The 14,850-nt window shown below is 44.0% G+C and overlaps 3 protein-coding genes and 3 non-coding genes across 6 annotated transcripts; 5 read left to right on the top strand and 1 right to left on the bottom strand.

Moving 5' to 3' along the window:
* Positions 1-1,204: 1,204 nt before the first annotated feature.
* On the top strand, positions 1,205-1,275 carry TRNAG-GCC. The gene has a single exon. It is a non-coding gene; the product is annotated as a tRNA-Gly (tRNA).
* A 375-nt stretch (positions 1,276-1,650) lies between these two features.
* On the top strand, positions 1,651-1,722 carry TRNAM-CAU. The gene has a single exon. It is a non-coding gene; the product is annotated as a tRNA-Met (tRNA).
* Positions 1,723-6,647: 4,925 nt separating this feature from the next.
* LOC115897156 lies at positions 6,648-6,710 on the top strand. Its single transcript, XR_004057086.1, has one exon. It is a non-coding gene; the product is annotated as a U7 small nuclear RNA (small nuclear RNA).
* Positions 6,711-9,862: 3,152 nt separating this feature from the next.
* On the bottom strand, positions 9,863-10,406 carry LOC104670855 (histone H2B type 1-O). Its single transcript, XM_010374201.2, has one exon. The coding sequence runs from the start codon at positions 10,372-10,374 to the stop codon at positions 9,994-9,996; it is 381 nt and encodes a 126-aa protein (XP_010372503.1). The 5' UTR covers positions 10,375-10,406; the 3' UTR covers positions 9,863-9,993.
* A 248-nt stretch (positions 10,407-10,654) lies between these two features.
* LOC104670860 (histone H2A type 1) lies at positions 10,655-11,259 on the top strand. Its single transcript, XM_010374216.2, has one exon. It carries the CDS (start codon positions 10,686-10,688, stop codon positions 11,076-11,078), a length of 393 nt encoding a protein of 130 aa, XP_010372518.1. The 5' UTR covers positions 10,655-10,685; the 3' UTR covers positions 11,079-11,259.
* Positions 10,964-14,253, top strand: LOC104670865 (histone H3.1). Its single transcript, XM_030928664.1, has 2 exons — positions 10,964-10,980; positions 13,020-14,253. The coding sequence occupies exon 2, from the start codon at positions 13,038-13,040 to the stop codon at positions 13,446-13,448; it is 411 nt and encodes a 136-aa protein (XP_030784524.1). The 5' UTR covers positions 10,964-10,980; positions 13,020-13,037; the 3' UTR covers positions 13,449-14,253.
* Positions 14,254-14,850: the final 597 nt, after the last annotated feature.

The raw sequence follows: 14,850 nt of genomic DNA, 5'->3' as shown, positions 1-14,850 counted from the left end.
GATTCCGATTGTACGGGAGCTATTTTACAACTCTGCAAATTGTAGCTAATGATGGCAATACAAAATTCTTCGTATCTATGGACATGCCAATTAATTCTATACTGCGGTAGGGACAAAATGGATGGCCATCTTCTTTAAACACGTTTGGGGAACATCTCACCAAAACAGTTTTGGCCTCATTTACACACCTATTTTAATATTCCTGATCTATAAATAGCGTCTGTTCTTTGGATTCTCCTATATGTGCTGCCGAAGCGAGCACTCTTTGGATTCTCCTTTGAACAGGTATCAACACCTCACCAATTACCTCATTGAGTTACACAAATTTTTTTTACCCGGGTTCGTTTTTATATTTGTATTAGAGTCATCATTGCACCCGTTGTGGAAATTATTCTTCAATGAGACCTTTGCGCTCAGTTTGCCAGGAAGAAGTTTCCAGTGCCACCCCCAAAACCATGGCAACTGAAGCATAAGGTAAATCCGCAAAACTCTTAAATCCCCCACTGCCTCCCTTTTCTTTGGGGAGGCCTGTGGAGAGCAACACTAGGTTCCTGTTTGCCACCCCTTCCCTCTGGCTCCTCCCCTCCTCCCTCCTCTTTTGGCTGCCCTACCTCCTTTATCCCCTGCTCGGGTTCTCTTCCTCCGCGGTCCTCCACTTCATTTTCTTTATTCTTCGTGCTCACGTAACCCTATTCTACCTCTCCCGTTCCCTCCAGAACCCACCTGGACTTTGAGCCTCCCCACGGTCATAAAATGTCTTCTGCCTCCCAAACTAAGGAATTTGGCATCTTCCATAGCGGTTCCTGAAACTTAAGAGTCCGGAGCTTGGGAGCACTCGGCAAGTGGATACCCAGGGCCCTGCAGCGGCGAACAGAGTCAGCTCAGGAGCCCGCGACCCGCGTGGCGGAGGTGCAGGCCCAGTCGGAGCAGTCCAACTGCGCCGCTGAGACCGCGCCGGAGCCGGGCAGCCCACACACGGGCCAGCCTCCAGTGTTGCCAGAGACGCTTTGAAGTTGCAGTGAAAGGGGTTTTTTTCTTCCTGAAAAGAAGGGAAGAAGGCAAGAAGGCTCTGTTATGAGGCTCTATTCAATAAGAACGGAAAGCTACCTAAATATCTTTTTGAAAACAAAGTCTATGGTATCAGTTGGAGTCCTGAAAAACGGCAAAGCATTCCTAGAGACGGCAAGGCTTTTAGATACACAAAGCATTGGTGGTTCAGTGGTAGAATTCTCGCCTGCCACGCGGGAGGCCCGGGTTCGATTCCCGGCCAATGCAACAGTAATATTTTATGCTTCTTGAAAACTACGTATTATGTTTCAGAAGTTGGATATTTTCCCTATACAGTTTTTTGCCTTAGTCTTACATCCTGACTACATGATAAAGCAAGCAGGGTAGCGACAGGCTATTTTCTTACAGAAACATCGAGGTTTTCTTTGTTTTGCTTTCAGAATGTTTGATACCAATACACGCTAAACTCATCCTCATGTTTGCAGCATAAATAGAACTAGTGGCCCTTGGTGGGGGGGTGGAAATCAGGTTTATTTAACCATACCAAAAAACCAAAATCCCCACCAACTTTTACCAAAATCCCCACCAACTTTTGAGGTAAACATCACAAAGAAATCCCCGGCAAAGTAGGCTTCATTGTGTATCAGAGTGGCGCAGCGGCAGCGTGCTGGGCCCATAACCCAGAGGTCGATGGATCGAAACCATCCTCTGCTAGTTTTTTTTTTTTTTTTTTCCCCTTCCCCCTAAAAAGTTACTTAGGACATACTGTCACCAACCTTCCTTCCCTTGCTAGGTCAATCAAAGGGAAAGTGACAGCAAATGGAAGTATTCACATTCCTTCGAGGAGAAAATCAGAAAGCAGCTTTCAGTTAAGAAATCAGAGGTACCCCATCTTACAGAGGGGGAATTGATACTAAGTCTATGAGCTGAAATACCTCCACCTCTACATACTATCATTTTGTAAACTATAATTTAAGTTTAGAGTTCCCAGTTTATAGGCAGTTAATTTTTAGAGATTCAGTTAAAGAGAATTGAAAGTATTTATTTCATTTTTATTTTATATATTATATTATATTATATTATATTATATTATATTTTATATTTTATTTGAGACAGGGCCTCACTGTCACACAGGCTGGAGTCCAAGTGGCGCGATCATAGCTCACTGCAACTTCGAACTCGTGGGCTTAAGCAGCCTTCTGAGTAGCTGGAAGTACAAGTGCTCCCCACCTAGCCCAGCTGTATTTTTTTTTTTTTTTTAATTGTACAGATGGGAGGTGGGAGGAAGGTGTCTTACTTTTTTTTACGCAGTCGGGTCTCGAACTCCTGGGCTCAGATGATTCTCCTGCCTCGGCCTCCCAAAGTATTGGGATTACAGGCGTGAACCCTCTCGCCAGACCATGAAGTTATTTTGAATAACAACTCTTCCAAAAAATGTCTTGCTCCTAGGCTGTTTTCTTCCTTAGCACTTATTACTATGCAGTATATTGTGTCTTTATTCATTTAGTATTTTCTCTCTCATGGGAAGTAAATTTAAAAGGACAGATTTTTGTGTTTTGCCACTGTAGTTGCCATCATACCTAGAACAAGGCCTGGCACATCTTAGATACTGGTGAGTTGGTAAATATTAGTTAATAGCCACAATTTTCAATTCACTAAACGGAAACATCAGCATTCCTCATTACTCATCACCTTATTTTACCTTTTAAAAAATTATAGAAGAGTTAAAAGTGACCACACGGATTTGGTCTATTATTTAACATCATGACATACTCACTACAAGTTTCTTTTATATGTAGAGAAAAGAGGAAAACACTCATGAAATATAAGTATTCTTCAACTCCATCCCCAGACCTGTTAATGACTTTCTCAGGGCAAGTCTATTATGACTTTGATGTTTATCTGTCATGTTTCGTTTCCACTCCTGCTTATATATATGCCCATGGCAATACAATTTTTTTGCTGAAACGGTCTTACTCTGTCGCCCAGGCTGGAGTGCCATGGCACCATCTCAGCTCACTGCAACCTCCACTTCCCGGGTTCAAGCAATTCTCCTGCCTCAGCCTCCTAAGTAGATAGGATTACAGGTGTGCACCACCACTCCCAGCTAATTTTTTGTATTTTTAGTAAAGATGGGGTTTCACCATGTTGGCCAGGCTGGTCTCAAACTCAACACTGTTCTCAGTAAGAAACTTTCTAATCACACAGATAAGCAGGGGCACATGTGATCTATCTAAAAAAAAAAAAAAAAAAAAAAAAAAAACAAAGAAAAATGGAACTGTACTTTTTATTTTCTCCTGGATCCTATTTAAGAAATGAATTTTCAGTTTATTCTTGGATATCGTGACTGTAGACAGAGCCTCCTTTCAAAGTAGTGAATTCAATTTACCTCCTAATCTTGTACAAGGCTGCCATTCTTCTTTCTGTATATAGTTTCCTATTAGCAAGCATGAAATTGAAAAGAAAGCAGCTATATAAAGATAGTCGTTTTGTAAAGACAGACACTTTGGGACCTCAGAGCACACGGTCAGTGTACTGTGAAAGTTATCAGAATCAAAATGTAATCACTAATGTTAAGAAAACTCTGACAAATAGAGCCCAGGAAGGCCATGAGGAGTGAGTTTTTATATTTGTATATCTGATCATAAAAACTATCACAAAACATTGTAAAAACCACAACCTTGTATAAAGGCCCTTGCAGATTTACACAAAAATATTTTTATAAGGACATCCATCCAGTAACTGTCTGTCTAACCTTGAACTGGTGTTACCTTTGTTATTGATCTTGTCAATGAAGAGTCAAACCCTGTAAAATATTTGAAGAGATGTATTCTGAGCCAAATATGATTGTGTCCTGTGACACATCCCTCAGGAGGTCCTAAGAACATGTGACCAAAGTGGTCAGGGCACAGCTTGCTTTTATACATTTTAGGGAGGCAGGAGACATCAATCAAATACATTTAAGAAGTACATTGGTTTGGTCCAGAAAGGCAGGACGCCCAGGCGGGGCAGGAGTGTTGGGGTGGGGGTGGGGATGGGGTGCTTCCTCACTACAGGTGAATTTAAACATTTTCTGGTTGACAATTGATTGAATTTGTCTGAAGACCTGGGATTAACAGAAAGGGAGTGTTGAGGTTAAGAAAAAGATTGTGGAGACCAAGTTCTTTTGAAGTCTTACAGTGGCTGCCCTTAGAGACAATAGATGACAATAAATGTTTCCTATTCAGATCTTAGTTAATCTCTTTAGGATTGGGAGGGTCTGGAATAGACGCAGATTTTCCCCCACACAAAAAAACAACTTTGCAGGGCCATTTCAAAATATGGCAAAGAAACATGGTTTTTGGTGTAAAATATTTTGATTTTCTTCCTTGTCTCATAATGTTTTATGCCAGAGTCAGGTTGGAAAGTAACTCATGATATATAGGGTTAAATAAAACCCATCTGATGAGAATTTATGATTTGTAGGGCATGACTCCCCAGACTCCTTATTTGGGAATTTGGGCAAGATAAAAATCAGAGTTTAGTCCTCAGTCTTTATGGTCAAGGACAATTCTTTCTAAACAATTATGTAAATAATTGATTTTTTAACCTTGTCTTTTTTTACCTTCCTATATATTCACCTTATTTACTCTGGCATGCATATTTCCATTACAATGCTCTAGTCCCCCAAGATATATTTTATTTTAGAGAGCCTCCCTCTGTTATTTAGGTTGGCAGTGTAGAACTACTTCTTCCATGATTGAAACAAATCTTATGATATGTGACATTTGTTAGTGATAGCTTCATGTGATCCATATGGAGGAGATCTATTTTCAGAAGCCAACTATTTATTCTGGAAGAGACTTTAGAAATCACTTTTAGTTGAGGAAAAAGATACCAGGAAGAACAGACAATCCAGTAAATGACATAAAATGAGGTGATAGCAGCCAGGGTAAGTGGTGGATAGAACTTAAACTTTCTAATTCCTCAAATTATTAGTCCTCAGTTGCCCATTTTATTCTTTTGGATGCCAACTACAGAGATTTTCTAACCTCAGAATTTCTTAGAGATGCCAGGAAACTCCTTGTGTGGGAGACTATTTCTCTGGCCAAGAACTGGTCAGGTTTGGAGGAAAAGGGTATTGAGACTAGCTTTCCTCTCTCCCCACCTCCTTTCCACATTCATCACTCGGAACCATTCAGCATTTTATCAACTCTCTACAACTTAAATTCTTTCTCTATTTAAATAGAGGAGTAAGGAGAAAGGGGAGTTGGAGCGACCTAGGAAGAGTACGATAATGAAAACAGGAATGGGCTTTCAGAGTAGATAGTGGCCTATCTGGACAAGGAGCCAATTTCTAGTCTCTTCTCCATTCCATTTCTGTTGCTGTTAATCTTCCCAAGATAGATAAAAATGCCTAGGAAGGATTTTCATGATTAATTAACTTCCTTCTCCTGGAGAATCTGCATTTAGTCAAATAAAAGAGATTCAGAAAAAGCCCCTCTGTGCATTTGCTATTTCCCAAATGACTTTAGCGTGAAGTAATCAGCACAACAATGCGGCATACTTTGGGATGATATTTACTGAACTCCTTCAGTATACACTATAGAGGCAAGGGGCCAGGCACGGTGGCTCACACATGAAAATCCCAGCACTCTGGGATGCCAAGATGGGTGGATCACTTGAGTCCAGGAGTTCCAGACCAGCCTTCCCAACAGGGTAAAACCCCTTCTACGAAAAGTACAAAAATTAGCTGGGCGTGGTGGTGTATACCTGTGGTCCCAGCTACTTGGGAGGCTGAGTGAGACATGAGGCTTAAGCTTGGGAGGTGGAGATCGCAGTGAGCCGGGATGGTGCCACTGCATTCCAGCCTCAGCAACAGAGTGAAGGCAAAAAAAGAAAAAGAAAGAAACACTCCTTGAATGACATTACAGAGTAAAGGAAAGCTTCCCCTTCACCCTCTGAAGGTTTGCTGAAAATCACTGACTAAAAGGCAGATTAATAGGAGAAAAAAAAATTGATCATAGTTGTACGTCACATGGGAGCCCTTCAAAATGAAGGCCTAAAGATACAGGGGAGATTGTCCATTGTTTTTAAGATTCTATAAAGTATGGACAGCCTTGTAGAAATGACTGGACATGAAGGGTAGGATCTAATGATAATAAACATAGTAGGGAAACCCAGAAATGCCTGTCTGTCCAGATTCTTCTTTGCCACTCTGAGCAGCATTCCCTCCTTCTCGGTATGGGGCAGGTCCCTCTCTGGAACAGGGATCTTATGACCTACAGTCAAACAAAGTAGGGCAGATAATTTCTGACCATAAATGGCCAGTTTTCATACAAAAAGCCTTGGGGAATGGGGTGGGTGAGGGGAGCTACAGTAATATTTGTAGGTTTTACAGCTGGCTTTGGGGAAAAGGGATTCTGGTTTTTATGACCTGCCTTGGGGAAGAGAGATTTTAGTTTCTGTGGCTAAGCTTGAGGGAGAATGATAGATCAGAGACAGAAGGGCAGGAGGTCAGGGAAAAGCTTCTGCTTCTGAGGCCTTCATTTTGGGTTATAGTTTTCTGAGCCCCAACAATATATCAAAACATCATACTCTTTCTCAAAAATGTATACAATTATGATTTTTCTATTAAGAATAATATTAATAATAAAAAATTGTGTTACAGCTCTTTTAGAATTTGTCTAACAGGCCTTATGGTTTTCACTAGGAATTCCCCACCCCCACAAAGAATAACATTAATTTAAAAATAAGACAAATGTAACATAAATAGAAAAGAACAGGTTTATTTAACCAGGTAACTACTCAGTCCACAATGAACAACTCTGAGCGTCTTTCACCACTTTTACCTCATAGCTGTGAGAACTGAATTTTTTGTTTTTTCTTTAGTTCACTTTGTCTGTTTACTTAACTGGCAGAAAATAACTCTTGAATGCCTGACGTATGTGAGGCCTGATGCGCTATCCAGAGGGGCCAAGTGAGGAATGAATTACTTTCAGCTGAGGATTTAGAAAGTTGGGAAGTCCGGGGCATTTGATGTGGGCCCTGATGGCAGAAAGAGCAGCTTGGTGAAAAGCTTGTCATGGATACAGGAATATTTGTTAATGTCCAGAGATGTCAACTTCAAGGATGAAGGGCTTCACGAGATCTCTATTTTAGAGGTGAAGGGCTTGATGAAGTCAGCAGATTTGTTTTTTTAATAGTCTGTACCATGATATAAATGTTTTATTAGTTGTCAATATTGAAAATTTATAATATTTCATATTAAGCTGCATATAACCTTGAAAAATTAGAAGTCACACTGTCTTTGTGCTTGCATTGCTAGAAGGGAGAAATCAGTGAAACCAAATTGCACAGGTTTTGTCTTCACTTCTCAAGTTCCCACTGGTCCTGTTAGTTTCCATATTAGTTGGCATTTATCAATATGCTTGTGCTATGGTTGTCTTACAGCAGAATTAAGAAAACAGTTAAATACATCTTGGTCGATTATCTCTATCAAAACTGGAAAAATGAAATACGGTGTCAGAAGTTAGTGTGTTTCAAGAAAAATGGCAAATAGCACCTCTCTTTATAGAGATAAGGCATGACTTTTAATATCCAGATATTTTTGCTCTAATGTGCTGGGCCTTTGTGAGCAACTGACTTTTAACTTCTGGTTTAAGGAATGTCATAACTGTCACCTTATCTGCAAATTAAGCTAAATGTAGATATTTTATAAAGGAGAACTTGGAATAGAAAGTTGGGATGAAAGCATGGAAAATGGTCTTAAGTGCTGTTATGGACTTCATTGTGTTCCCCCAAACTTAGACCAGGTGCAGTGACTCCCGCCTGTAATCCCAGCACTTTGGGAATCCAAGACCAGCCTGGACAACATGGTGAAACCCTGTCTGTACTAAAAACACAAAAATTAGCTGGGCGCGGTGGCAGGTGCCTGCCTGTAGTTCAGCTACTCAGGAGGCTGAGGCAGAAGAATCGCTTGAACCCAGGAGGAGGAAGTTGCAGTGAGCCTAGATTGCGCTACTGCACTCCAGCCTGGGCGGCAGAGTGAGGCTCTGTCTCAAAAAATGAAACAAAACAAAACAAAAAAACTTAACGTTGAAGTCCCAGCCCTCAGTGTAGTTGGTATTTGAAGTCAGGGCCTTTAAACAGATAATTAAGGTTAAATTGAGTTGTAAGTGTGGGGTCTTAGAAAGCATGATCCTATTATTATTTATTTTAGGGTACAAAGCATTTTGGCTTTTTGATTTTATTTGTTTATTTCTTTTGGGCAGCTCTGACCAGATCACAAAACTCAATAGGACTTCCTCCCTTACCCACTCCTCGCTCTTCCTATTTACCTCCCCCACCCTCCTCCCGCTCCCTTTTAACCACCGCACTAATGACTCTTGAAGAAGCTTGAATCCTGCAATTAAAAGGAGTGAAAAATGGAAACTCTACCCTAGCCCACTGACTCAGTAGAAAGTTAGGAAGAAAGCATTTTAACTGGGACCGGAAAACACAACGCCTTGAACTTGTGCTTTTGCTTTTTTTGCCACAAGATGGCAAGAGAAGGCCACACGCGCTCTCTCACCCACTCAGAGGCTAATCATCCCTCAGATGTTCTCTCAGGGACGCGGGATGGGCAATCTCGTAAAAGAGAGCGAAGAGGAATGAAGGGAGGCGACAAATGTGATGCCAAGTTAAGGAACACGATGAAATTAGGGGACTGCTCTCCAAGTAGCTTAGTTTGTCGATAAGCTCTGTCGCCAAGCCCGAGGCGCCAAACTAATGACAAGGTACTGAGGAAGAGAACATTTTAGGGACGTGAACGGCAAATCCTACATGTATTTTGCACGACCCGGTAACCAGTTGGCATAATTCGGGGCTGTTTGTCACCTGTGTGAGAGAGACGAGACTATTCGTCCGAGATGGCCTTCCACCCATAGCTGCAAAGGAAGTGACGGCAGGAAAATAAAGGCAAAGTTACGGGGTGATTTTAAAGCCTGGAGTGGAATTGTGGAGGGGCTTGCTATTTTGCTTTTAAAGATTTACAGTAGAAGTAATTTATTTAAGAGAGGATACCGCTGTGGCAGAGGATGCAATGCTGAGAATTCAGGCACTGTTGAGAAGAAGGGATCATGCCTTGAAAGTCTCCACTCCCGTATATTCCCACGCTCTTGGTTTACCTCCTATTTCTGTGATCTCTTCTGGGGTCCGCTTCTCTTTAAATGCGGGATTCTCCAACTTCTGTCTCAGGATTCCTAATCATGGACTTTAAAATCCCACCTGCAGATAACGGAAAATTCATTCCCATTCCCGGAGGACCTCTTCGAAAAACAACCGGAATGAGACTATCTGGCAAATTGCAGCCCTTGGCGGGCTTTTCAAATAGAGCATTGACCAATCAGAGAAGGGGGACGTTACAGGAATTTAAAGAATAACCCGACCGGGCGCGAGCGATGGCTCACGCCGGTTATCCCAACACTTTGGGAGGTCGAGGTGGGTTGATCAGGAGTTGCAGACTAGCCTGGCCAAGATGGTAAAATTACGTCTCTACTAAAAACGCAAAAATTAGCCTGGCACGGTGGCGGGCGCCTGTAATCCCAGCTACTCAGGAGGCCGAGGCAGAATTGGTTGAACCCGGGAGGCGGAGCTTGCAGTGAGCCGAGATCGCGCCACTGCACTGTATCCTGGGCAACAGAGCAAGACTCCGTCTCAAAAAGAAAAAAAAAGGGAAAGAGTAAGCGAAAGCAAACTTGTAATTGTAGTTTAAAGCACAACTGCAAGGCACCTAAGGTCCCCAAGGGCACCTAAGAACCCAAACTAAGTTCGTCTGACTGAGCATATATACTCACACGCAAAAAGCCTAGGGAGCTTAGCTTACTTTTTCCCGCCATCTTCCCTCCTAACGGAGGCCGGCTGTAGCCCACTCAGAAGACTACAAGCAAAATGCACCGGCTCTTTCTCTGAAATCGTGAGTGGCTCTGAAAAGAGCCTTTGGATTGTCGGCAGCTGCGAGCGAGCTCACTTGGAGCTGGTGTACTTGGTGACGGCCTTTGTGCCCTCTGACACGGCGTGCTTGGCCAGCTCCCCTGGCAGCAGCAGGCGCACGGCCGTCTGGATCTCCCTGGAGGTGATGGTCGAGCGCTTGTTGTAATGCGCCAGGCGGGAAGCTTCACCCGCGATGCGCTCGAAGATGTCGTTGACGAAGGAGTTCATGATGCCCATGGCCTTCGATGAGATGCCGGTGTCGGGGTGGACCTGTTTTAGCACCTTGTACACGTAGATAGAGTAGCTCTCTTTGCGGCTGCGCTTGCGCTTCTTGCCGTCCTTTTTCTGGGCCTTGGTTACGGCTTTCTTAGAGCCCTTTTTGGGGGCTGGAGCGGACTTAGCCGGGTCAGGCATGGCGAACGAGAGTGAAAGACCACTCAAGAAAAAAGAATGAAGACAAGCTGGGTTATGCCCTATTTATTCACAAGTCTATATGCAGATAAGATTGAGAAACTCTTCTGTCTGATTGGAAGTTACTCAGATGACGTCGATATCAATATAGTCCAATGAAAATACGTATATTCAGAAACCTTATTTGCATTAAGAGAGAGCCGCAAGCTTAGCCAATGGCCCAGCTTCTTTTTCGCGCCCAGCAGCCGCTATAAAATGCGTCCCTCTAGTTTCCTTCCAGTCACTTTCTGACTTAGGTCGCAGGTCGTTTTACCATGTCTGGACGTGGCAAGCAGGGAGGCAAGGCTCGCGCCAAGGCCAAAACCCGCTCCTCTAGAGCCGGGCTCCAGTTTCCCGTGGGGCGAGTGCACCGCCTGCTCCGCAAGGGCAACTATGCTGAGCGGGTCGGGGCCGGCGCTCCGGTTTACCTAGCTGCTGTGCTAGAGTATCTGACAGCCGAGATCCTGGAGCTGGCGGGCAACGCAGCCCGCGACAACAAAAAGACCCGCATCATCCCGCGCCACTTGCAGCTGGCCATCCGCAACGACGAGGAGCTCAACAAGCTGCTCGGTAAAGTTACTATCGCTCAGGGCGGTGTTCTGCCTAACATCCAGGCAGTGTTGCTCCCCAAGAAGACTGAGAGCCACCACAAAGCTAAGGGCAAGTAAGGACTGGACTTTAAAAATGTAAACTTATAAGACAAAAGGCTCTTTTCAGAGCCACCCACCATTTCTACGGAAGAACTGAGCACTCTGTTCTCCAAACCTATCAGAAATTTGTGGCCGAGTTCAAGCACTGAGGTCATTAGTTTCCTATTGGGTAAAATAAAGGTATTGAATCAGGCCTAGTGAATACTATCTAATTGCTTCATTATACTGTTAAAGCACCCTCCTTCATTGTCCTCTCCCCACAAACACCTTTCTGGGTCTTTAAAAAACATTTTGGGACAGGGCGCCGTGGTTTACGCGTGCTCAGCATTTTGGGAAACTGAGGCAGATGGGTGGGGAGGGGAGAAATCTCTTGGGACCTTGAGTTCCAGACCACCGTGATAACGAGACCACTGCCTCTAAAAAGGCTGGGCGCGGTGGCTCACGCCTGTAATCCCAGCACTTTGGGAGGCCGAGGAGGGTGGACCACGAGGTCAAGATATCGAGACCATCCTGGCCAATATGGTGAAACCTCGTCCTTACTAAAAACACAAAAATTAGTCGTTCGTGGTGGCGAGCGTTGCTAGGGAGGCTGAGGCAGGAGAATCGCTTGAACCCAGGAGGCAGAGGTTGCAGTGGGCCGAGATCACGCCACTGCACTCCAGCCTGGGCGTCGACAGAGCGAGACTCCATCTAAAAAAAAAAAAAAAAAAAAATCAATGCGGGGCGCAGCGGCCCTCGCCTGTACTTGGCGGCAGAAGAAACTTGACAGCAGAAGGAACACTTTGAGCCCCAGGAGTTTGAGATTTCAGTGAGCCAAGACCTCACCACTGCACTGCAGCCTGGGAGACAGAGCGAGACCCCGTCTCAAAAAAGAAAAACAAAACCTAAACAAAAGTATTTCTGGTGATCATTTGCTCCTGTGAATATAACAAATGTTAAACCAACCTTTTTGTAGTTTTTATGGGTCTTTATCAATACCAGAACCTGATAGTCCTTTGATCAACTAAAATCTCCATCCTAATAAAATGCTGTTGTCAGAACTACACAGATTCACTGGAAAAATCTAATCGCTGACGCAAACCTATAATTTCGCGCATGCTAATGAAATTAAGCAATGTTTTACATAATTAATCCAATCAGCCATTGGATTGCTTTAAACTCAGTTAATGAAGAGGTTAGATACCATTTATTGGTTCAAGCACCTATCAAACTCCTTCCCCACACTACACTGGGCAAAACTAAGGTTTTGGTGTTTTAGCGGAGAATGTGCCAGACTAAATTTAAGTTATTTTTGTTCTGGGTGTTGATACAGTCATTAAAAGATTTAATTAAGCAGTTACAAAACGAAACTACTTTTTGGAAGTACTAGCAAATACATTGTTCTACTGTATATATTTTTACACGATCCGAAATAGGAAAAATGACCCATTGGAAATGAATTTAAGACTACAATTGACCTATACAAATTCTAGGTCAGATTATATTTTCATTGGGGAAATCTTAACATGATTGGTTGAAAACAATAAATAAAATTGGCACGGAGGGCGAGCGCGGTGGCTCACGCCTGTAATCCAAGCACTTTGGGAGTCCGAGGCGGGCGGATAACTTGAGGTCAGGAGTTTGAGACCAGCCTGGCCAACATGGTGAAACCCCTTCTCTACTCAAAAATTAGCGGCGTTGTGGCAAGTGCTCAGCTACTCCGGAGGCTGAGGCAGAATCGCTTGAACCTGGGAGGCAGAGGTTGCAGTGAGCTGAGATCGCACCACCACACTCCACCCTGGGAGACAGAATGAGACTCAGTCGGGCGGAGGGGTTGGCGGGGGAAGAGGTGGCAGGAACCAAATGAAGATAGTACTAAGAACCAATCAGGTTATTCCCACAGCAGTTCTGACCAATCAGGATCAGATCATCGTTATAAATTCTGGTAGAAGCCACTGTTCATTCAGTGCTTTCTTTCAGAGCACAGCTTTCTCAACTATGGCCCGGACGAAGCAGACAGCCCGGAAGTCCACCGGCGGCAAGGCACCGCGGAAGCAGCTGGCCACCAAGGCAGCGCGCAAAAGCGCTCCAGCGACTGGCGGTGTGAAGAAGCCCCACCGCTACCGGCCAGGCACTGTGGCCTTGCGCGAGATCCGCCGTTATCAGAAGTCGACTGAGCTGCTCATCCGCAAACTGCCATTTCAGCGCCTGGTGCGAGAAATCGCGCAGGATTTCAAAACTGACCTTCGTTTCCAGAGCTCGGCGGTGATGGCGCTGCAAGAGGCGTGCGAGGCCTATCTGGTGGGGCTCTTTGAGGACACCAATCTCTGTGCTATTCACGCCAAGCGCGTCACTATTATGCCTAAGGACATCCAGCTTGCGCGTCGTATCCGTGGTGAGCGAGCATAATCCCCTGCTCTAGCTTGGGTTTCCTACTTGTTTCCAAAGGCTCTTTTCAGAGCCACTTACGTTCTCACGGAGGATAGCTGTCACACCATTGGTTGACTGTCTTATATCAACTTTAAAACAGGGGTAAACTGGGGGGGAAACTCGTCAAGGCTTGTTCATTCTGATTCCTTCCTGTGTCCTTTGTCTTCTAAGATGGTCCTTTTCTCTGGGCCCATCTCACAAAAGGGTCTCACTTTCTCCGAGGAAATCTGTACATCCAAGGTCAATCTGCTTCAAGGGAAAAGCCAAAATCCTTGCACATGCTGTCCTTTGGAGCCGAACTTTGGGGATAGCATGTCCTGAACCCCATAACTAACAATTAGATTACAGGTTATATGAAATGCCATTCTTAACTGTGAAACGGGCACTGGCCTTGGGTCCCTGGAAATTCGCTGAAAATCATTGACATGAGGCCGGTTGATTAATAGGGGAAAAGGCATACAAGTGTATTTAGCACATAGACACGGGAGACTTCAAAATGAAGACCCACCCACCAATGAGATACAGAAATTTATATATCATCTTGAGGTTATAGAAAGAATGCAAGCTTGGATCCTGGCAAAACAGATTATAGGAGGGAGAAAGGAAGAGGCTTGGCTAGGAAGGGGTGGGGGGTCTTGTTATGTAGATGAAACCTCACAGGTAGCAGTCCTCAGAAAAAATAGGTGGTAAATTCTTGTCAGGCTGGGCGTGGCGGCTCATGCCCTCCACTTTGGGAGGTTGTGGAAGGAGGATTCCTTGAGCCCAGCAGTTTGAGATCAGCCTGGGTAACAGCAAAATCCTGTTTCTATGAAAAACAAATAAAAAGAAAGCTGGGTGTTGCAGCGCACACCTGTAGTTCTAGCTGCTCAGAAGGCTGAGGCAGGAAGATTGCTTGAGCCCACCAAGTTCAAGGATGCAGTGAACTATGATTGCAACACTGCGCTCCAGCCTGGGTGACAGAGCAAGACAGTCTCTTAAAAAAGTAAAAATAAAAAAGGTATCAGACTCTAAGTTAATCTCTCCTAGATCCAGGAAAGGACTAGAAAGGGAAGGCCTGGCAACAAATGGAAATTTCCCCCACAAAAGACTGATTTGCAGGGCCTCATTGGTCTGTGGGTCCTGAAGCAGCCATTTCAAAATAGGTCAAAGAAATATCTTTTGGAGTAAAATATTTTTATTTCCTTCACTTTACTTTCCTCAAGAGATTGCTTTAAAGGTTAAATGCAGTAATACATTCTAGGGCCTTGGACAGTGCCCCAGAAAACACATTAGGTGCACAAAAAATACTCCTTGAACTTGATTTTATCTCTGAATCTTAGTGTGGAGTGCCCCTTGTGGGAGACTAAAATATGCCATCCCAAAGTATACTTTGTCCTATTTC

This window comes from Rhinopithecus roxellana, chromosome 4 (assembly GCF_007565055.1).
Source record: "Rhinopithecus roxellana isolate Shanxi Qingling chromosome 4, ASM756505v1, whole genome shotgun sequence".
Taxonomy (NCBI): Eukaryota; Metazoa; Chordata; class Mammalia; order Primates; family Cercopithecidae; genus Rhinopithecus; species Rhinopithecus roxellana.
The sequence above is the reverse complement of the archived record's forward strand: the minus strand, read 5'-3'. Positions and strand labels throughout refer to the sequence as shown.